Source organism: Cucurbita pepo, chromosome LG01, assembly GCF_002806865.2.
Source record: "Cucurbita pepo subsp. pepo cultivar mu-cu-16 chromosome LG01, ASM280686v2, whole genome shotgun sequence".
Classification (NCBI taxonomy): domain Eukaryota; kingdom Viridiplantae; phylum Streptophyta; class Magnoliopsida; order Cucurbitales; family Cucurbitaceae; genus Cucurbita; species Cucurbita pepo.
The window spans coordinates 7,130,267-7,153,247 of NC_036638.1; the positions used below are offsets into that span (position 1 = coordinate 7,130,267).

The 22,981-nt window shown below is 37.7% G+C and overlaps 3 protein-coding genes across 3 annotated transcripts; 2 read left to right on the plus strand and 1 right to left on the minus strand.

Moving 5' to 3' along the window:
- Positions 1–728: 728 nt before the first annotated feature.
- On the minus strand, positions 729–5,953 carry LOC111780125 (transcription factor TGA2-like). The gene is made up of 11 exons (XM_023660422.1): positions 5,610–5,953; positions 5,275–5,391; positions 3,900–3,957; positions 3,721–3,814; positions 3,403–3,474; positions 3,258–3,317; positions 2,557–2,634; positions 2,418–2,469; positions 1,969–2,240; positions 1,237–1,485; positions 729–1,155 (listed from the first exon to the last, which is right to left on the minus strand). The coding sequence occupies exons 4-11, from the start codon at positions 3,784–3,786 to the stop codon at positions 1,009–1,011; spliced, it is 996 nt and encodes a 331-aa protein (XP_023516190.1). The 5' UTR covers positions 3,787–3,814; positions 3,900–3,957; positions 5,275–5,391; positions 5,610–5,953; the 3' UTR covers positions 729–1,008.
- Positions 5,954–10,292: 4,339 nt separating this feature from the next.
- Positions 10,293–10,996, plus strand: LOC111779029 (sigma factor binding protein 1, chloroplastic-like). The gene has a single exon (XM_023659064.1). The coding sequence runs from the start codon at positions 10,433–10,435 to the stop codon at positions 10,811–10,813; it is 381 nt and encodes a 126-aa protein (XP_023514832.1). The 5' UTR covers positions 10,293–10,432; the 3' UTR covers positions 10,814–10,996.
- Positions 10,997–12,363: 1,367 nt separating this feature from the next.
- LOC111793269 (E3 ubiquitin-protein ligase KEG) lies at positions 12,364–22,349 on the plus strand. The gene is made up of 16 exons (XM_023675078.1): positions 12,364–13,403; positions 13,916–14,275; positions 14,373–14,603; positions 14,746–14,877; positions 14,967–15,303; positions 15,409–15,566; positions 15,708–15,865; positions 17,316–17,437; positions 17,585–17,719; positions 18,607–18,731; positions 18,904–19,008; positions 19,093–19,326; positions 19,623–19,956; positions 20,027–20,215; positions 20,321–20,626; positions 20,744–22,349. The coding sequence occupies exons 1-16, from the start codon at positions 12,652–12,654 to the stop codon at positions 21,959–21,961; spliced, it is 4,896 nt and encodes a 1,631-aa protein (XP_023530846.1). The 5' UTR covers positions 12,364–12,651; the 3' UTR covers positions 21,962–22,349.
- Positions 22,350–22,981: the final 632 nt, after the last annotated feature.

A 22,981-nucleotide genomic window follows, 5' to 3' on the forward strand; every position in this document is an offset into this window, starting at 1 on the left:
AAGTTCTAATCATTATATCAAGATCACAAATTACGTTAGCAATTATCTTAATTGTGGGGTGAAGTGTGCACAAAAACCATTTAGACTGTTCTCAATCTATCTCATCTTTGATATATTTTTAGTTTTTGAAGTTCCAAAGTGTTCAATAATGATTTTTTAAGTGCTTAAAAAGGTACTTAGCAAGTAAGCTTATAATGTTCAGAGAAGTGACTGACAATAAGATTGTTACATCCAGTTAAAAAAAAGCGAGATTTTGGGACTCAATTTTGAGATGAAGCATGTTTTAGTCTATTGTTTTTTTTAGTTTATGCAAAATTTCTCGAGATCCTATCAATTGAGAATTCTTTAAGATAACAGCAACTAGGTGTAAGAAAACCAAAACAACTAGATGTAAGAAAACTGAAAACCGAAACAACTAGATGTAAGATGACTGAAAGCTGTGAAGATATTTTTAAAAGGGTCAAGGTTCTGAACATCTGTTCTCTTGATCAACGGCATAGTTTGAAACGAGTTAAATTATGTTCGTGAACAACTAGAAAATGACAATTGCCCACTCAAAAAAAGCACAAAAAGAAAGTACGACATTTGAATATTCTATGCTCCTAGTGAGTATAAGATATAAGATGCTTTTCCATTGCTTTATTGATGCTTTTGTTTTATTTCATCATCTTTAGGAATTTTTGGCATAAGAAACAATTGGCTTTCGAATTAGACTCATAACTCAAGAGTTGAGAAGCCTAAGTTCATGTTTGAGCATGAGTTTACAAGGCACAGGTTTATGTCTTGACCATTATGAATCTACAAATCAAATACATAAAGGTTGCATATATCTAGGAATAGAATTGTTTTGTATCCAAAAAAATGGACTTGCCGTAAACAACATACAGATATATACAGAGTGTAGCCTCTCTAGATCATCACAAGACTGATACCATATAATCTGACACACACATAAAAATTGAAAACTAAAGCGTTGTCAATATAATTGAGGAGAAAGCAATAAGCTATTCACTCTTTTGGGCGAGCAAGCCACAGTGAACTAAGGGCTCGTAGTCTGGAGAAGTAATCATGAATGCCAAGAAGTGCACGAGCCGACTGACGAGTTGTCAATATCCGATGCATTTGTTGCAGTGTTTGTTGCCGTAGATTGTCAGCCTACAATTCCAAAGGGAGAAAAGGAAGCAATAATGAAAATTTGATCATCGTATGCATCTAAGAACACATCATGAAAGATACCTGGCGAATAAACCCCTCAAGAGTCCCAAATTTGCCCATGGCTGTGGCCATTTGACCCATATAGTTTGCCACATTGCCAGATGTGTTCGAGGAGCCAAGAGATCCGCTAGACAACGTCTCGGCCAACGACTGTTGCAATGCTTCCATGCCTTGTGATAATGCATCTTCAGTCTGTTGTGAAGACTGCTGCAAGTTGGATATGCCCATGAACTGCTGTTCTGTGAGGGGCTCTAATTGATTGACAAGAAGCTGCAACGGAATTCCAATCTTTTAGTAATGCTTAAAACTCAGAGCTTTACTTCTCACTCGTATTAACATCAAAACATCAGTTAAAGCAGCCCAAGCCCACTGCTAGTAGATATTGTCCACTTTGGCCCATTATGTATCGCTGTCAGCCTCACGGTTTTAAAACGCGTATACTACGGAGAGGTTTCAACACTCTTATAAGAAATGTTTCGTTCTCCTCTCCAACTGATGTGGGATCCTCACAATCCACCCCTCTTGAGGGCCAACGTCCTCGCTGGCACACTGCTCGGTGTCTGACTTTGATATCATTTGTAACATCTCAAGCCCACCGCTAGGAGATACTGTCCGCTTTTGCCCGTTACGTATCGTCATCAACCTCACAGTTTTTAAATGCGTCTACTAAGGAGAGGTTTCCACATTCTTATAAGGAATGCTTCGTTCTTCTCTCCAACCGATATGGGATCTAGAGACAATAAATGAGCACACCTTTAGGAGCTCCGATGAACGGAAACCACCAAGCCACAAAAAACATCTTTCAGCAGGAGTTTTCCACATGCCAGACAATAAATGGAAAACATCAGCCTTTGCAGCGATGCCCTTGAGCCGAAAAACCTCATCGTAATGAGCCAAGACGCCATCGACAATCATTCGGAGTTCAGTATCACTTGCATGAGAGTTTACTGCTGCTCTTAGTTCATTGATCTGCTTGTTTTGTTCTTCCAACCAACGGGCATATTCCACATCAAATGCCATGGCCCCTGCAAATGTGTAGCAGCTAATGCTATGCAACTTCAAACTGAAAAGATAGCTAAAACAAAACACTTACTGCCAAAAAGTAACATAATCAGGATAAACGAGATCGAGTTATACTAACAATCGTGCCAGATTACGACGTCTCGTGAAAGTAATATCGTGATTCAAAATAATTCAAATACCATTTCCAGTAATCGAATGGGCCTGATCTCCTGAGCTTGATATGAACACTCCCTAAAAAGGAGGACACAATTTATAAGAAATTTGAAGAGATTCAAACTTGAGTGATAGAGAACAACAGAGAAACACAATGCAGGCAACCTGCTGCCGTGCTCGCTGAAGCTCCTGCTCTAGTTGTGTCAACTTCAAACGACTGCTCTCTAGCTGTTGGACATATGCCTACATACAGACAAGATGGAAGAACAAGTTGGATTTAATGATCTTCTAACATAACGACTATGCTTTAAGTTTTCATTTAATAGAGAGTATAGGACAATATGGTAGTGGCACCAACACTGAAAGCCTCTAATCATGGATAAGATTAAGATGAACGGGATGTTCTTTATAAGGGTGTGGAAACCTCTTCCTAGCAAATGCATTTTAAAAAACCTTGAGGGAAAATCGGAAAGGGAAAGTCCAAAGAGGACAATATCTACTAGCGGTGGGCTTGGGCTGTTATAGATGGTATCAGAGCTAGACACCGCGCTGCTGAGCACCAAAGGGGTGGACACCAAGCACGCTGGGCCCTGAAGGGGGTGGACTGTGAGATCCCACGTCGGGTTGGAGAGGGGAAGGAAGCATGCTTTATAAGGGTGTGGAAACCTCTCCCTAGCAAACGCGTTTTAAAAACTTTGAGGGAAGTACGAAAAGAAAAGTCCAAAGAGAACAATATCTGCTAGTAGTGGGCTTAGGCGGTTACTGTATTTTCTTAATTTAAAGCTTCTATTTCTAAACTAAATAACAGCAACGACAGCAATGTGCCAGAGTCGGAATAGAAACAGAAGGAGAAATATAAGGCCTACTTTTTTTCGCAGTCGGCTTTTTCGGGCAGCTTCACGATTCTGCGCGAGCCTACGTAGAGTCTGAGAAGAGAAAAATATAATGATCCATTTTTATCACACAAGGTCATCACAGCAAAGATTAAATAACTAATGTACCGAGTACAACCTTCTGATCGGACTTATCTTTCGTTCTATCACTCGAATCAGAAGCCACCGTGTTCCACTGAACCATATCGAGCTGTAAATGTGGAAGAAAAAGATCAAATGTATATGTGTATATGTCCAAACCCACCGCTAGCAGATATTGTCCTCTTTAGGCTTCCCCTCAAGGTTTTTAAAACACGTCTGCTAGGGAGAGGTTTCCACACTCTTATAAAGAATGTTTCGTTCTCCTCTCCAGCCGATGTGAGATCTCAGAGTAATGATCGTGTAAATACAAAGATGGACAAGATAGCACGTAATTTGAATATGAAAGACATATTACCCTCTGGTTTTTGTCATCTGTGTCGACGTCGGTAGAGATATCAGTCCTTGGACTGACATCAGTCATGGCATATACTTTGAGGTTGTCCTTAATACTGCAAGATAAGGAAACCAAGGGCATCATGGGACGTGTTGTGGCAGTATAAGAGGACACAAAACCAGCAATCAAATAGAACTCACCTTACTGAAGGTTACAAGTAACTGTTTGCCTTCTTAATAGGGGTTTTAAGCACAGTTTCTGCATCAGGAGTACAACATATTACTACCCAATAAAAGAGGATATGCATAAACGTGCGTGCGTGTGTTTTTCTCTTACTCGAATTTACACTCGGTTCCGTTTAGCAAACATAAACTAAAGCTATAAACACCATTTTTCTTCTTATATACAATTCGTTTTCGTGATGTCCCATATTGGTTGGGGAGGAGAACGAAACACCCTTTATAAGAGTGTGAAAATTTCTTCTTAGCAGACGCGTTTTAAAAACTTTGAGGGGAAACCCGAAAGGGAAAGCCTGAAGAGGACAATTTTTGCTAGCGGTGGGCTTGGGCCATCACAGTTTTATTTGAGTTAAACGAAATTTATAAGGTCGCGGTCAACGAAACCTACGTAGTTGGAAGAAAAACGCCATTTGACCGAGTGAAGAAGCTAAGAACAGAAAAGTAGAAACTATCAGTTGTTGTTAGAGGTGAGTTGGAAATGTAATCAAGCAGTCCTTTTTCTTTAATGGTGTGAATAGAAAACTGTGGCCACTGCTAGATCCAAGGACTAATATGGCATGACGGTAAGGTTTCGACGAAGAATATGCTTCAAAGCAATGATAAGTCGTCGTTGCATCACTATTCTTGTAACAGCTCAAGCCCACAACTAGCAGATATTATCCTCTTTGGGTTTTCCCTTTCGGGCTTCCCCTGGTTTTTAAAACGCGTCTATTAGGGAGAGGTTTCCACACCCTTATAAGCAATGTTTCGTTCTCCTCTCCAACCGATGTGTGATCTCACAATCCACCCCCCTTGGGGGCCCAACGTCCTCGCTGGCACACCGCCCGTTGTCTAGCTCTGATACCATTTGTAATAGCTCAAACCTACCGCTAGCAGATATTGTCTCTTTGGGCTTTTCCTTTCGGGCTTCTCATGAAGGTTTTTAAAACGCGTCTATTAGAGAGAGATTTCAGCACTCTTATAAGCAATGTTTCGTTCTCTTCTCCAACCGATGTGGGATCTTACAATCGACCCCCTTAAGGGCCCAGTGTCTGGCTTTGACACCATTTGTAACAGCCCTTTCCATTAACGGGATTAGCCATGTTTGACCAGAACTTGCAATTAAGTACCAGGAACTGACACTTCGACGAGTTATTTCCTATCGAAAAACTCGAACCCAACTAGCAATTGAACCAATCATTGTGTTTGAATGCAGCAAGTAAACAAGCAAACAGCAGCTCAGAAATTGATTCTCATGTTCTGAGTATTACAGGAACGACAGGACAAGTAGCTAGAGAGTTACAAGTTAACACAAGTTGGAGCAGCCATATGAGCAAACATAAGGGAAGGAACTCACAGTTAGCTACAAATGGATATCTCTGAAGCAAAACCTGGCATCCCGCTTGCCACTTTCTTCTCATGTCTTCCTCAACTCGCCTGGTCCACTCGCCCAACAACCGTCATGAAGAACAGTCTAAGACATCAAAATCAAAAGAACCCAGAAATTTAGCTAATCAACTAAAAGTAAGCATAGCAACCGATGATGCCAGGAAAAAAACAGCAAGAAGCCTCGAAGAGAAGATATAATCAAGTATGAGCCATATCGAATAGCATAGATCAAATAGATCAAATTCAGTAAAGATCCTAATCAAGTCAAAATGGGACACAAAGATAAACAGAAACCAACAATACCCAGATGTCAAGATCGCCCAAAACAAGTCAAAATGGCATATCAGGACGTATTTGACCCCAAATAAGCGAGACCCAGATGGCTAAATGGAGGGAATTGGAAGATTTGGAAGGCCCCCCGTCCCCAAAATCAAGAACATGGAAGCGCTTGCTTACAGATGGGGCTCTGTTAAAAGGAAAGTAAAGGCAGTAAAAGGTTTGACGAGGAAGATGGTGGGGGGATTTGAGAGGGCGCTCGTGTATTACTTGGATTCAAGTGTGGGAAAGGTGAGGGGGAGAGGGACGTTTGAGGTGTGTGCCAATCTCAAGAGGACGTTCTTTTTGCGTGGCAATCTTCAGCTTTCCAATGCCCAATTATTACCCGTTGCCCTTTTTTCTAATTCTGTATGGGTTTGAAATGGTTACTTTTGTGGGTGTTTTTCTTTGGTAGCTTCAGCGCAGGCAGTGATCCACTTTTAGGCATGGGATTGAATTTGAAATAATACACCATTTCCAGTAGCTTCATGGTTTGACCGATCCTTTGACGACTCATTTGGGAAGCACCAAAAAATCTCTACTTTTGGGGAATAATGAGAGAGATGAACACGTTCTAAATAATTCGACAGCGGTTCACTCTCCAATTATTTAGAATCGAGCCATAACTTAAGAGTTCAATAAAAAAAACACTATTGCACTCTTGAGCCAAGTCTATATTTCTCGACTTCTTACGAGCGTTGTTTTGCTAGTAATCTCATGGGTTAGCTATATGGCGATGATTTCGAGTTACACAATGTTGTTAGGAATCGGCAAAGATCATTGACTCAATACCTCTTTGCTTCACAAAGATAATGTTTATTAACTAAAAAGATAAGAGGTTCAAATCTCGATGTCACATATTATTAACTTATTAAAAAAAATCTAAAACAAAATGAAAATGATGTAATAATTTTTATTTTCTTGTGAAACAATATATTAATGACAAATTCACCCTCGGGATTCTTGGTCATAACATGTGATTACATGACCATATCATATATTTTTTTCCTAACTTGAAAGCGAATTTATTAATTTTTTGTATCCTTCCTTTTGACCCAAACTGTGGCTTCCAAGCTTTCGTGTCTATTTTCTTTTCACTATTGTTATTTTATTATTATTTTTTTTCCAAAATTTTAAAACCCGGAGATAAGATAGACATTATAAAGAATTAAAGCTAGCTCACGTTGCTGACATTTCTTATCCATCATGAGGGGATTTCTCGTACATGTAAAGACGAGTAGACTATCTAGAGTGGCATGCATCAATTTTTGTTAACAGATCGTTGGTCGTGACCTTTTTTTTCGAACGAGATATATTTATAAAGAACTTGTTAAGATATTTAGTAGGAAAATTAGCTCTCGTAAAATAAAACAAATAAATTCAATTCATATTATGTTTATTTTTTATATGTAAATAGAGAATTTGGTATGTGGAAACATTATTCGTAAGCTTAATTTCAAAAGAAAAAATAAAATATTATCTACCGAATCATTCACATCCATTCAGATTATTTATTTTATTTTTTGAATTCAATATGAAGGGTAGAGTTCTAATTTCTGACTTATGGGTCGAAAATATATGTTTTAACCAATTGAACGATTATAATTGACTATTCAAATCATTTATTAATTCGTCACTGTCGTGTTTGAAATCTAAACATTGATTTTTTTTTTTTTTTGACGAAATGTGTTTGATGTTAATGTGTGAAATAAAATAATAATCCATTAATCATGCCAAAATTTGCATTTAAATTTGATATTGTTCGCTTTTCAATCAACAATTTTGACGAGTACCATCCAAGAATTTCTTGGCACATTGCCTTATCCCATCGTTGACAAAGATCAAGAGAATTGGAGTATACGAGTGTCCAATAAAATATCCATTATTTTTAAACGAATATTAATAATAGCGTATTTAATTTAATCACTATTAAAATAATCACTCTAATTTTGTAAAATGTTTTTACGCACTTTTCTTTTTAATTAGAGTTTGTTCCTATATTAACCTCAGATATCCATCAAATAAATTAAATTATTATAAATATAAGTATATATGAATATTTGTTGAATCCACCAAATGGTGGTGAAAGTTCTCTCCTTTATAATTATTTACTGAATAGGGAAATATGTAAATTACAAATAATATGAAAATAACAATAAATGAATACCATATATTTGTGTTTAATAAAATGGAAAATATGATAAGCCGTAATATAAAGCAAATATCTAGATATTTGTTTTATAATGAACAGTTAACTATCTTTAGCCGTATACATTTTTTCTTTCTTTCTAACATTAGCATAATATATGAAAATGGGTAGAAATAAGATAAAAAAGATAGGTTATAACTCGATCGAAAAAAATAAATAAATTTTATTTTAATGATGTTTTTAAAGTATATTCACATATTCAATATTAAATAGTATTTTATACAGACGTGTTCTACGACACAATTATATTACTTCGGTGATATTATATGTATATATTTTCAAACGGGCAATTTGGAGTAGTTTAGGTCAAATATTCCAAATTATTATAAAATTTGGTTTTTTATTTTTCTTACAAAGTTAATTATAAAAAAAAAAAAAAAAATGGAAAGGGTCAAGTCTCCGTACTTAATTTAAATAAATAAATAAATAATCTTGGACCACGATGATCTCAATGATTGGGCAATCAGGGCCACACACTTCAGTTTTTCGTCAAATGTCAAACAACATAATCAAATTTTAAATTTATGTCCCAAAAAATATTTAAAATCTTAAAATCTTTTATTTATTTATTATTATTAGTTTTGGATGGAAACCACTACTATTTTGTTTTAAAAATACCATTTTACTAGTATTTAAAAAATACAATTAAACTTAAAAATATTTTTTAATACTTTTAAAATTGTTGATATATTGACGAAAATTGTCTATCAATGCATTGTAAATTATTTAAATATTATAAGTATTATGAACCCCTGATACTAAAAGTTTATAAAAAAATCTAAAAGTATTAATGAATTTTTAAAAAATTTAAGATATTTTAAAAGCTCTATTTTTTTTTAATGCAAATTATTAACCGTCTTCATCTAAAATTAATGAATTAATGGAAAAATATATTTTTAAAGCAATTTAAAGATATTTTTATATAAAGGCTTCTTTTTATTAATTTAACAAAAAAAAATCCACGTATATATATTAAACAAATTAAAAATAAGAAATGGAGGATGATTACATCTTACTCCAAGTCTCAATTAAACATATTTCCACAGTATGAAACGACAGGTGTCCAGGAAAGATATAACAGCCAATAAATAGATGACACGTCTTTAAACTAATGTTCGGGAAACCTATAAATTCATAGTCAGACGAGGCTGCCCACGTGACTTAATTGCTTTGAACGCAACGAGCTCTCGCTGTCAAAATTAAATACCAGCTTTAATTTAATTAAAAAATTATATATTTTTAATTTTTTATATTAAAAAATCAGTTCCGAACGTTCACTCTATCATTGTGTCATCGACTACTATTTGTAATATTTCACAGTGACGTAATAATTATAAACGTTTTTTTTTAAAGAAAATTGTTTAAATTATCCTACCTTACATCACCTATCATATTAGGCCATGTGTTTTTGTCACCTTTCTGAATATTGTATTTGACTTATACTTCCACGTGGATTATCACAACATTAAAATCATCCAAATAAGCTACATGTTAGAAATTTACAATGGAAAATATTAAAATCAAGTGGAGGCATTTATGCAAAATTAGTCATAATTAGAGAAAACTCAACCCGTTCGTTAGAAGTATGCAATTTTACCGTTGTAAATCATGTTATAATTAATTATTATTTCAGTAGTTGAATTAAAATATATATTTGTCTCCAGTGTTAAACCACGTAAGTCTATGGTTACAATATAAATTTAATGGTGAACACTTTTGTATGCATAAGTTGAATAGACAATGGTTCGAACAACTTTAAAATTATAATTGAATTCAATAATTATCTTGAAATTAATTGAATACACACCAAACCTAATCGTACACTATAGTTTTGTTATAAGGGTATGGAATTCGTTCCCTAGCAGACGCGTTTTAAAAAAATTGAGGGAAAACCTGAAAGGGAAAACCCAAATAGGACAGTATTTGCTAACGGAGGGTCTAGACAGTTCCAACTGGTAACAAAGCTAGACACAAGGCGATGTGCTAACGAGGAGGTTGTTCTCCGAAGGGGGAAAACACAAGACAGTGTGCCAGTAAGGATACTGGGTTCCAAAGGGGTGGATTTGGCGGGGTCCCGATTGGAGAAAGAAATGAGTGCTAGCGAGCACACTGAGCCTTAAAGGGAGGAGTAGATTGTGATATCTCATATTGGTTGGGGAGGAGAACGAAATAAGTTTGTGGAAACCTTTATGGTTTTAAAAATCTTGAGGGGAAACCTGAAAAAGAAAACCTACTGAGGACAATATCAACTAACGGTGAGTCTGAGCCGTTATATATTTAACTTTAACCCATCCATTATATTTTCAAAACTAAATTTTTTAATTAAAATAAATATTTGGACGAGATATTTTATTTTTGTCCCCGTGGCTAGAGAACCATCTATTGCTTTTTCCCATTTTATTCACATTCATTAAGAATTTTCCTTTTCCCTTCAATTTTCCCACCCACGACTTTCCCGGAAACCGCCGCTTGTTTGTTTCCCAAGAAAATTTCTCCGCTCCATTATCCGTACTTCCTTATAAATCCACCATATCCTTCCACTCCAACAAAACTCATAAGAACTGCAATAATTTAACCTCCCTCAAAAGAGGAGAAGAATCAGATGGATGTAATCGGCAAAAAACCGCCGAAGAGAACCAAGAAATCGGCCGCCGGTTTCAAAGTCGTGTACATTTCGAGTCCGATGAAGGTGAAAACCAGCGCCTCGAAGTTTAGATCTCTCGTCCAGAAACTCACCGGCCAGGACTCCGACGCCGAGAGTTTCATGGAACTCATCGCAGGAGATCGGAACTTTCAATCGTCCGCGTTCCTCGATTACCAAATCCTCGGCGATGACAATCTAATTGATCGCGACCATCGTCTTGTGGCGGGAAAGATCGAAACGGCGGCGTATCAATCGTTGGTTGCTCCGCCGGAAGATGATTTTGTTCTGCAGAACTTCGATGCGAGTTTTGAAGAAATGCTCCATGGATTTTTTGCATGAGTCTTCTACAGACTGAGATGCCAGGTTTAAGTGCACTACTGTAGATTCGTCGTACCCTATAATTTCTCCCATTTTATTATTTATTTTTTATTTTAACTCAATAATAAGACGTGGATTTGTATGGATCGTTGATTCGTTATCACATTTTTTTGTTGTTGATAATAAAATTTGAGAATTATTCGAGGTTTATCATGTTTTTTGTTTGTGATTATCTTTTTTAATGTCCCAATAAAAATTAATTTGTTTAATTATTTGGTATTAAATTTGAATATTCACTTAATTTTCTTTAAATCTGGGACACACTTGGCTTAAATATATACCACGCTGAACTTAATAACAAATTAAGAAATATAAAAAAATCAATTTTATAAACAATATATATATATATATATATATATATATATATATATATATATATATATATAATATACATTTGTTTTCTCACGCTTTCTTATCCAAGTCAAAAACAATTTTTTTTTTAAAACTTATTTTATTTAGTTTTCAACATTTGGCATTTATTTGAAAATGTTGTTAAAAATGGATAATAAAATAATTATCGGATAGGTACAAACAATATTTATATATAAACTGTCGTCACTAATAGAGTCTTAGGGATATTTTGGACACAAACAGAAAGTTCACCCGTGTATGATTAAAAAAATTCGATAACTTATTCCATCCAAAATGTATGGTTTAGAGATCGACTGAATATTAGTTTAAAATTGAATGACCAAATAAGCACCAACTTAAAAATTGAAGACTAAATTTATAATTTAACAATAAAAATATAAAGTGAAAATCGATTTATATTTTTATTTTAGAAACTAAAATGAATATTTTAAAATTTAATGGCTAAAAATTTCAATATGAATATATATATATAAACTAAAATGAATATTTTGAAACTTAATGGCTAGAAATTTCAATAACTATGAAAAAGTTAAACTTTAAAATTTTGGTATTTTTTTTTCACAATTAATTATTATTATTATTTTATTTGTATACAATACACATTTGATCTATTCGACAATTTTTTAAATTTATAGACTTATTAAATACAAAATTAAAATTTTGAGAATAATTATATAATTTTTAACTTAGGAACAAAATGCATAAAATATTGAATTAAAAGTTTAAAATTGTAATAATAAGATGAATAAACGGATTAATGTATTAATTTAAACTAAAAGCTTTCACAAACAATCAATTTAGATATTAATTTAGAAAACATTAATGCAAATTTTTAAAATGCAATGATTAATAATATATTATAGAAAAAATGTGTTGATCTATTATAATTTTTATTACATTGTAGTGATTTTTTTTTTTGAAAGTAATAATTTTATTTAGATGATTTTGAAGGATAAAATAAAAATATTAAGAAATGTAAGTAATAAAAAGGTCTAAAATTAATTTAAAGTTTATAAAAGTTTAGAGATTAAAAAGAAAGAATATAATAATTAAACCATGATTTTACGGAAGAGGAACAAAGTCACTGAAAGTTAAAAAAGAAAAATGGAATTTTTCTTACTTTTATTTTTTATTTTTTTCTCCCTAAAATCCTTCTCCCTCTCCGTTGGATTCTTTTGTCGATTCTCTCCACTTTACCATTTTCGGGCATAGCTGTAGGTAGCTTCAGTTCTCATTTAGCAATTCTTCCTGGAACTAACCTCATGGATCTGGAATTCAACTCCCACTTGGTTCAATCGTAGCTCTTGCCATACCCCACATCGATTGAGCTTAAATTTCGAGCTACAACTTCTCTGGGTCTGTTCCTGTTTGGTTTGATTTCTTCTGGGTAAGTTTTTAGGGGTTGGAGATTACTGGAAGTGGAAGAAATGAAAGTTCCCTGTTGTTCCGTGTGCCAGAATCGGTACAACGAGGAAGATAGAGTGCCGCTTTTACTTCACTGCGGCCATGGTTTCTGTGCGGACTGTATGTCTCGGATGTTCATAGCTTCGTCCGACACGAGGCTGTCGTGTCCGAGATGTCGATATGTGTCGGTGGTAGGGAATTCCATTCAAGCCCTGCGCAAGAACTTTGCGGTACTTGCATTGATTCACTCCAGCTCGAAAACGGCAGTAGCGGCGTCGGAATTCGATTGTGGTTTCACGGATGATGAGAGAGACGATGAAAACGGCGATGGTGAGGTGAATGCCGATGAGGAATCGCTTTCTCGCCGCCGTTGGAGTGGCGGATCCTGTACGTCGACCTCGGGAGGGTGCGGGCCGGTGATAGATGTTGGAGTACATAAGGATTTGAAGCTATTGCGTCAAATAGGGGAGGGTCGAAGGGATGGCGTTGAAATATGGACTACGGTGCTTGGCGGCATGGGAAATGGGAGCACAAGGTGTAGACATCAGGTTGCTGTGAAGAAAGTGGCAGTGGGTGATGATATGGATTTGGGTTGGGTTCTTGAGCAGCTCGAGAGCTTGCGGCGGGCTTCCATGTGGTGTAGGAATGTGTGTACATTTCATGGGGCAATGGAAATGGATGGCTCCTTGTATCTGGTTATGGATAGGTGTTACGGTTCTGTTCAATCCAAGATGCAGGAGAACGAGGGGCGTCTGACATTGGAGCAAATACTGAGGTTTTTACTTGATCTTGTGCTTGGAATTGTTGGTTCTTAATTATTTCTTTACTATAAATCTTAGCATTTGGGTGGATTCTTTGGCCCTTTTCTTGTTTTCGTGTTCTATAATTGTTTGCCAAATCTTAGGCTGTTGGAGGTGTATGATTTTGATTAGGTCTTTCCTAGATCATAAAAGGATTTGTTGTGCATGATTTCTGTGATCACAACTTTAAGGATATGTATGAGCCGTTATGGCAATTGTTTTGTTTTGCTCGTTCATATGAATCGTTGAGACCGAGCATAATAGACGAATCTGGAAAAATGAAGTTAAAAGTTTGGATCAAGTCTGGGGGGCATGGTACTATTGGCCCATTTGAACGCTGTCTCGAGGCATGTCGCTGATTCTTTTAAGTATCCATCTCATTAACCTAGAGGAATCAGCTCTTTCAGGAAATGGAAGCAACTATTATTGGTATTAGCTAGCTTACTATGAACTTTCTTCACATTGTTCATGCATTTGCCAATGCTAGGTACGGTGTGGACGTTGCAAGAGGTGTGGCTGAACTGCATGCTGCTGGTGTTGTATGTATGAACATAAAACCATCAAACCTTCTTTTGGATGCTACTGGTCATGCAGTGGTTTCTGATTATGGACTTGCTGCTATACTAAAGAAGCCTATGTGCTCAAAAGCTAGATCAGATTGTGATTCATCGAAGACGCATTTGTGCATGGAATGTGCGATGCTAAGTCCACATTATGCTGCTCCTGAAGCGTGGGAGCCTGTTAAGAAGTCACTGACGTTCTGGGACGATGGGCTTGGTATTTCTGTAGAATCGGATGCTTGGAGTTTTGCCTGTACGTTGGTGGAAATGTGTACCGGTTCTATCCCGTATGTGTGGCTACTGGATCCTGTAAAGTGATTTTTCTTTTTATTTCATCGATTCTGGTTGTCGGGTAGGTTTACTAATATTGATTTTGTTCTGCAGATGGTCTGGTTTATGCACGGAGGAAATTTACCGAGCCGTTGTAAAGGCTAAGAAACTACCTCCACAATATGCAAGCATTGTAGGTGTCGGGATACCTAGAGAATTGTGGAAAATGATCGGTGACTGCTTGCAGTTCAAGTCTGTGAAAAGGCCTACATTCAACAAAATGCTAACGACATTCCTTCGCTATCTGCAAGAGATTCCACGGAGCCTTTCTGCAAGTTCTGATAAGTAAGCAATTCAATTACCTGTTCGCACATCAGAACATCTCGTCTTTGCATTTTGGAGCTACTGCGATAAGAGCGTAGGCAGCTTTCGGTGCTTTTATTCTTGTTTTCTTACCCAAATTCTCGTCTTATTTGTGTAAAAGCAGTGACTTGGCTAAATGCTCTGGACCCTATGCCATAGAAACTGAAACCTCTCTCATGTCTGATACTGAAGTTTTTCGTTATAACCTTGGTCATCTGCATCGTCTTGTGTCTGATGGAGACAGCAATGGTGTTAGGCAAGTTGATCATTGTCCGAAAATTGTTGTAATCGTTAAGGTTTATCATAATAAAGTTTACTTAACATTCCTCCCTTTTGCTTATGCAGAGATCTTCTTGTAAAAGCTGCATCGAGAAACAGTAGCAGCTTAATCTCTAAATTGTTAGAAGCTCAAAATGACGAGGGTCAAACGGCTCTCCACCTGGCCTGTCGACGTGGCTTTGCTGAAATTGTAGAGGCTATTTTGGAGTTCAAGGAGGCTAAGGTCGACATTTTGGACAAAGATGGGGATCCTCCACTAGTGTTTGCTTTAGCTGCTGGATCCCCAGAATGTGTTCGTATTCTCATTGAAAGAGGTGCAAACGTTTGTTCTAGACTGAGGGAAGGGTTCGGGCCGTCCATTGCTCATGTCTGTGCCTATCATGGCCAACCTGATTGCATGCGTGTAGGCTTTGTTGAACTCTATTTATCAGATGTGGTTTGGGTAGACATCTTTCTTCTAATTTCTTACAAAATTTGATCAGATCCCTTCGTACTGAAATCTGTATAGGAGTTACTGTTGGCTGGAGCTGACCCGAATCTAGTTGACGATGAAGGTGAATCAGTTCTGCACAGAGCAGTCACCAAGAAGTATTCGGATTGCGCTCTGATAATTTTGGAGAACGGGGGATGTAGATCAATGGCTATATTGAATTCAAAAAATCTTACGTAAGTAAAACATTTACTTAATTGACGGTTTTTTTCATGAGTTGTTTGGAGTTTTTCTTGACCCCCGACGTTAGGCTTTCTTTCTCGTTCCCTTAATAAATGTTTGGAGCACCTTCATATTTCTATTTATTCTGTTTTCAGACCCTTGCACATGTGCGTGTCAACGTGTAATGTCGTCGTCGTTAAAAAGTGGATGGAAATTGCAACCGCTGAAGAGATTGCTGAGGCAATTGACATTCCGAGCCCAGCTGGAACCGCATTGTGTATGGCTGCTGCTCTAAAAAAAGATCGTGAAAGTGGTAATAATAGCAATTTGTCAATTAATATTGCTAATAGTTGCATTTAGTGAAATTCATTAGCCAACTCATGGATGTTAAGAGTTCTAATTTGTAAAGGTAGGCCAACTTCTACTTCTTAATTTTCTGATTATTAAATACTATGGAAAAAGACAATTATTGTAGTTATGTGCGCAATGGACATCAAGGAGTTGATTTTGCGTTCGGGGGGAGTATTTTTGTAACAGCGCAAGCTCACCGCTAGCAGATATTGTCCTCTTTGGGCTTTCCTTTTCGGGTTTTCCTTCAAGGTTTTTAAAACGTGTCTGATAGGGAGAGGTTTTCACACCCTTATAAAGAATCCTTCGTTCTCCTCCCGAACTAATGTGGGATCTCACAGTCCACCCCCCTTCGGGGCCTAGCGTCCTCACTGACATTCGTTTCCTTCTCCAATCGATGTGGAACCCTCCTAATCCACCCCCCTTCAGGGCCCAGCGTCCTTGTTAGCACACCGCCTCATGTCCACCCCCCCTCGGGGCTCAACCTCCTCGCTAGCACATCGCCCGGTGTCTAGCTCTAATACCATTTGTAACAGCTCAAGCCCACCGCTAGCAGATATTGTCTTCTTTGGGCTTTCCCTCAAGCTTTTTAAAACGTGTTTGCTAGGGAGAGGTTTCCACACCCTTATAAAGAATGCTTCGTTCTCCTCCCCAATCAATGTGAGATTTCACAATTTTGAAGTTCTATAACGAGTCTATAATGTAGCTTGCTTTCAGCAGTCTATTTATTTTCTGAAGTGAATGCAACATCCAGGAATTAGCCAACTACCCTCTTCTAGGTCCTATATGATATTATTTAGCATGATTTTCTCCTGATTTCTATGTTAAAAGATGCGGAGAAATAATAATATCCCTAATTGTAGTTGTGGACCTATACCCTCTAAAGAAAAGTGGAGCTAAGGCACTTGCCTTTTTACTTGAATAACTCAAGTATTTCATTATCCAGTAGTTCCATATGTTGATGCTACTATCGTTCTTCTGTGATTCTTACCAATATTACTCTCAGTTAGATTTTCTCTTGGTCTCTTGATGTATCTTTCTAAATTTAGTGGAATAAAAGCTCTGCACTTCTAGCTGCCACTGAAGTAGATTATTTTTTTTATATGTAGCGTCGAGTGTATAATCATCCATATTCATAGGTTAAGCTAATGTATTCGCAGTCGGATAATCTAGCTATCTTCTGTTCCCACTTCCTTTTGGTTGATCCTTGAGTCCTCACAGGAGACTGGAAAGGGTATGATAAGAGAGAGTTTCTAGAACGACAAAGAGAGCAAAATACACGTCTTGGTGCAGTTCCGTTTTTAGTTTTTGTTTTTAAAATTAATTTTTATGATTTTATCAATTTTCATGTTCTTTTATCGTATTTCGTTTCCCAGTAGTTGCACCATTTATTTGTTACTTCATGCTTCTTGTAGATGGAAGAAGTCTAGTTAAGCTATTGCTTCATGCTGGAGCAGATCCATCTGCCCAGGATGCCCAGCATGGTCGGACAGCTCTTCACACTGCCGCTATGGCTAACGATGTCGAATTGGTTAAGGTACTATAACAAATATATGGATAATGCTCGTGCACGTGGATGTTAAGAATAAATATGTTCTCTTACAACTTTTACTTCTTTTCCCCCTTATTTTCCTGCATACCCACTTTATTTAGTTCTGAATTTTGAAAAAAATCGCGTGGTCAGCTTATTCTTGATGCTGGGGTGGATGTCAACATCTGCAATGTGCACAATACAATACCCCTTCATGTAGCATTAGCCCGTGGAGCGAACTCATGTGTTGGATTGCTCTTGTCTTCCGGGGCAAATTATAATTTGCAGGTTCGTTCAAATTTTCATAAGATCGTTTTGTCTTTGAACACCCCCTCCCCGAAAAGAAAAGAGAAAAGAATCAACATTTTTGTGTTACGAAGTGAAACCGATTCTTTCTTAAGAAAGTTCTCACAAACATTGCTGGGACAATAAACAAATCGAATTAAGTAGGGAACACATGTAAAGAGTATATCGGATAGGATACGATATAAAGGGCCTCTTTGTGGGTTTCGTAGGTTAAGGATGTTTTATGCTCTGAGCATGTTATCGAGAGTATTTCTTATTGACTTTATACGATAATTTGTCCATATTATTCATGTCAATGAATGTTTCCAATTAAAAGAGTTGCTTTTTGATGACTATTTGTGAGATCCCACATTGGTGGTTGAGGAGAACGAAGCATTCTATATAAGGGTGTGGAAACCTCTTCCTAACAGACGCATTTTAAAAACCTTGAGGGGAAGTCTGAAAGGGAAAGTCCAAAGAGAACAATATCTGCTAGCGGTGGGCTTGGGTTGTTACAAATGGCATTAGAGCCAAACACCGGGCGATGTGCCAGCGAGGAGGCTAAACCCTGAAGGGGGTGGGCACGGGGCGGTGTGCCAGCAAGGATGTTGGGCCCCAAAGGGGGGGTGGATTGTGAGATCCCACATCGCTTAGGGAGGGAGGAAAATGAAACATTCTTTATAAGGGTATGGAAATCTCTCCCTAGTAGACACATTTTAAAAACCTTGAGGGGAAGCCCGAAAAGAAAAGCTCAAAGAGGACAATATCTGCTACCGGTGCGCTTGAGTTGTTACACTATTGAGTTTTTATGGCTGATGCTTCATCTTCTTTTCTTTCATAAAGGGAATTTCTTATGCTGTCTGCTTACAATTCTTGCCAATTTCTGTTAGGACGATGAAGGCGATAACGCTTTCCATATTGCAGCAGATGCAGCCAAAATGATACGTGAAAATCTTCAGTGGCTCATTGTGATGCTCAGGAACACAGATGCTGCTGTTGAAGTCAGAAACCACAGGCAAGTACCAGTTGGCTGTTACATATTATTAATGTTGTATTTGAATCGATCGAAGTTTTGCCAGTAAATAATGTAACGTTCTATATGTACGACATCTAAATTCAATGCTGTGGGCATAGAAAGGAGAGTTTAAGCATCATTTTTATTGATGAGAAAATTTATCTGGTGACAGTGGCAAGACGTTGCGTGATTTTTTGGAGGCCCTTCCTCGGGAATGGATATCTGAAGAATTGTGGGAGGCGTTGGCGTCTAGGGGCATTCATCTGTCTCCTACAATGTAATGTCAATAACTGCATACTTATACAATTATTTATGTTCATTATTATAAGAATTACAGTTCGTAAATTTCAATCATGACTAGATTCGCAATTGGCGACTGGGTAAAATTCAAAAGAACGATTACAGCTCCGACTTATGGTTGGCAAGGTGCGAAGTATAAGAGCGTTGGTTTTGTGCAAAGCATCTTGGACAGGGACAACCTCATGGTTTCATTTTGCTCCGGAGAAGTTCACGTGTTAGCAAACGAAGTTATAAAAGTCATCCCGCTGGATAGAGGACAACATGTCCAACTTAAAAATGATGTAAAAGAGCCCAGGTTATGCACGCACACTAATTTCTACGCATATTAATTGTTCGTGTTCTCGTGGCTTGATGAATAGTGATTTTTTATTCATATTTTGCGATCTGTTTATTTTTAGCCTAGAAGAATAAGGGAAAACTTCGAAACTATAAAAATTGGATCGTTGTTGCTGACACGTGATGTGGCTGTGCCTGTTTTTTTGAAGTCTATTGATTTTGCTTTTTGTGATGATACTAATATATCTGCCTGTTTTTTTGAAGTCTATTGATTTTGCTTTTTGTGATGATACTAATATATCTGTGCTATATCAGGTTTGGGTGGCGTGGACAATCCCGTGACAGTATTGGAACTGTTTTATGTGTAGACGACGATGGAATCCTCCGTGTTGGATTCCCTGGAGCATCGAGAGGATGGAAAGCTGATCCTGCTGAAATGGAAAGAGTCGAAGAATTTAAGGTTGGAGACTGGGTTCGCATCCGTCCGACTCTCACTACAGCGAAGCATGGGTTAGGATCTGTAACGCCAGGGAGCATTGGTATAGTTTACTGCAACAGACCTGATGGTAGCTTATTGTTAGAACTAAGCTATCTTCCAAATCCATGGCTTTGTGAACCAGAGGAGGTTGAACCTGTCATTCCTTTTAAGGTAACGTGATCCATTTGTATATCCTCGTTTGGTTGTTCATTTTTCTGATACTTATAGATCCCAATTACAGATCGGTGATCGGGTGTGTGTTAAGCGCTCGGTTGCAGAACCTCGATACGCTTGGGGTGGTGAGACTCATCATAGTGTTGGAAGAATTAGCGAAATTGAGAGTGATGGTCTCCTCATAATCGATATACCGGATCGTCCAATTCCTTGGCAAGCCGATCCTTCCGACATAGAAAAGGTTGATGATTTTAAGGTAAATTTCTTTTCTCCATACGCGTTTACCACACGATTTGATCTTTAGTTGCTTCATTATTTGACCATGCCCTTCCTTCTCTTCAAATATCATTATTTTTCATAGGTAGGTGACTGGGTTAGAGTGAAAGCTTCAGTTTCATCTCCAAAATATGGATGGGAGGATATCTCAAGGAACAGCATTGGAGTTATTCATATCTTGGAGGAAGATGTAGAGATGGGCATTGCCTTCTGTTTCAGGAGCAAACTTTTTGTTTGCTCGGTGACCGATGTTGAGAAGGTTCCTCCTTTCGAAATCGGTCAAGAAATACATATTCTGCCTTCTGTCACTCAGCCTCGTCTAGGATGGTCAAACGAAACCCCTGCTACGGTTGGAAAAATAGCTCGAGTCGACATGGACGGTGGATTGAATGTGAGAATATCATACTACTATTTTTGCATAAGAAGCCATAAGTTTGTTATCGATATCGATATTTCTGTTGCCCCTTCCACACATACTCTGGATTAAGATTTGTTTATTGTTCATCAGGTTAAGGTGGCAGGGAGACCGAGTTTGTGGAAAGTTTGTCCAGGGGATGCCGAACAACTTTCGGGATTTGAAGTCGGTGATTGGGTACGTTCGAAGCCTAATACTGGAAATAGGCCTACTTATGACTGGAATATTGCTGGAAGAGATAGTTTTGCAGTAGTTCATAGTGTACAGGACTATCTATTCCTTGAGTTGGCTTGCTGTACTCGTAGAAACAGGTGGCTTGCTCATGCTTCGGATGTTGAGAAGGTTCCGTGCTATAAAGTTGGGCAGTACGTTCGGTTTCGCCCGGGACTATCTGAGCCAATGTGGGGTTGGAGAGGGGCTCGATCTGATTCACGTGGCATCATAACCAGTGTGCATTCTGATGGTGAAGTTAGGGTGGCGTTTTTTGGTGTCGCCGGGTTGTGGAGGGGCGACCCTGCAGATCTTGAGATCGAACAAATGTTCGAGGCAGGAGAATGGGTGAGATTGAGGGAAAATTCGAACAAATGGAAATCAATAGGACCTGGTAGCATCGGAGTGGTGCAAGGGTTACGGTTTGAAGGGGATGAATGGAATGGAAGAATTAGTGTGCTGTTCTGTGGGGAGCAAGAAAGTTGGGTCGACTCTATTACCCATTTAGAACGGGTGGACCAGTTAGCGGTCGGACAAAAGGTTCGGGTTAAATTGTCGATAAACCAACCAAGATTTGGTTGGTCGGGGCACAATAGTGATAGTGTTGGAATGATATCAGCCATTGATGCAGATGGAAAGCTCAAGATATATACTGCAGCCGGGTCAAAAGCTTGGATGCTGGATCCTGCTGAAGTAGAGTCGATACAAGAAGAGGAATTTCATGTCAGAGACTGGGTTCGAGTCAAGCCTTCCGTTTCGACACCGACCTATCAATGGGGAGAGGTGAATCATCTGAGCATTGGGGTGGTTCATCGCAAGGAAAACGGAGAACTTTTCGTTTCGTTCTGCTTCATGGAGAAGAAGCTATGGCTATGCAAGGCATGGGAAATGGAACGAGTTAGACCATTCAAAATTGGAGACAAAGTGAAGATTAGAGAAGGGCTTGTTGCACCACGTTGGGGATGGGGAATGGAGACTCATGCAAGCAAAGGCCAAGTAGTTGGAGTCGACGCGAACGGGAAGTTGCGAATCAAGTTTCGATGGAGAGAGGGTAAACCATGGATCGGAGATCCTGCAGATATTGTTCTCGATGAGAACTAACACGCCGACGCCTTGCCATACCCTCAGTGCCATATGTTCACCTAAGTTGGCTTCATCTCCTCCTTTAGCTCTGTTTTTGCTGCTAAAGCGATCGCACTATGCAAATGAAACATCCTTGGGACGGTACGGGAGACGGGTTTATTACCGTTTGTAGTCCGAGATGTACGGTGGATAGGTAGAGGAGGAGGCATAAGGGAAAGAATGTAACTGACTTAGCTTATTATATAATCATAGGAAACACAAGGAACAATATCTATAGCAGCAGGTAACCATACTGAGTTCCCAGGTAAATACATATGCATAACATTACATTATTCTCATCATTGTACAAATTGAACACTAATATTTTTAGTTACAGAACATCTAAAACATTAATATTTTCAACTTCTCTTCATTCTGTTTTCTTGTCTTTCGTAAGATCTTCGAGCTTCCCCTCAAAGTTTTAAAATGCTTATGTTATGGAGAAGTTACTACACCTTTATAAAAAAATATTTTCTTCTCTTTTCCATCCGATGTGAGATTTCACAACTAGGATTGAGGAGTCCTACACCAATTGGAGAAGGGGACGAGTGCTAGCGAGGACGCTGGACCCTAAAAGGGGTGGATTGTGAGATCTCACATAAAACATTTTTTATAAGGGTGTGGAAACTTCTCCCTCCGTCAAAAGCCCGAAAGGGAAAATTTAGAGATAATATATGCTAGTGGTGGACTTGGGTCGTTACATATTATGTCGGCACAATTATAGTTTTGTCTCTAAACAAACGAACATGAATCAATAATTATATTAATTATTGTGGAAGTGAATATTTAAACATTTAATCTGATTTTAAATAAATGTTAAAAGGTGATATTTTTAGTAATTAAAGAATTAACATTATCTTTGTTTCAAAAAGCAAAAAAAAAAAATAATAATAATAATAATAAAAAAATAAATTATATTATATTATTGAATTAGAGTTATTGGGCCTGGGCTCAAAAAGTGTAGCGGTCCACCGTCCGCGTATGAGGTTCTCTAGGGCT

Bases quoted from the DNA above. Each gene is read 5' to 3' on its own strand.
- LOC111780125 (XM_023660422.1), bottom strand. From the start codon at position 3,786: ATGACTGATGTCAGTCCAAGGACTGATATCTCTACCGACGTCGACACA. The intron at 1,486-1,968 runs GTGTGCTCATTT...ATTCCGTTGCAG, and splicing joins GTTCATCGGAGCTCCTAAAG to CTTCTTGTCAATCAATTAGA. The intron at 1,156-1,236 runs GTATCTTTCATG...TTGGAATTGTAG, and splicing joins TTGAGGGGTTTATTCGCCAG to GCTGACAATCTACGGCAACA.
- LOC111793269 (XM_023675078.1), top strand. From the start codon at position 12,652: ATGAAAGTTCCCTGTTGTTCCGTGTGCCAGAATCGGTACAACGAGGAA. The intron at 15,866-17,315 runs GTAATAATAGCA...TGCTTCTTGTAG, and splicing joins AAAAAAAGATCGTGAAAGTG to ATGGAAGAAGTCTAGTTAAG. The intron at 19,957-20,026 runs GTAACGTGATCC...TCCCAATTACAG, and splicing joins AACCTGTCATTCCTTTTAAG to ATCGGTGATCGGGTGTGTGT.
- LOC111779029 (XM_023659064.1), top strand. From the start codon at position 10,433: ATGGATGTAATCGGCAAAAAACCGCCGAAGAGAACCAAGAAATCGGCC.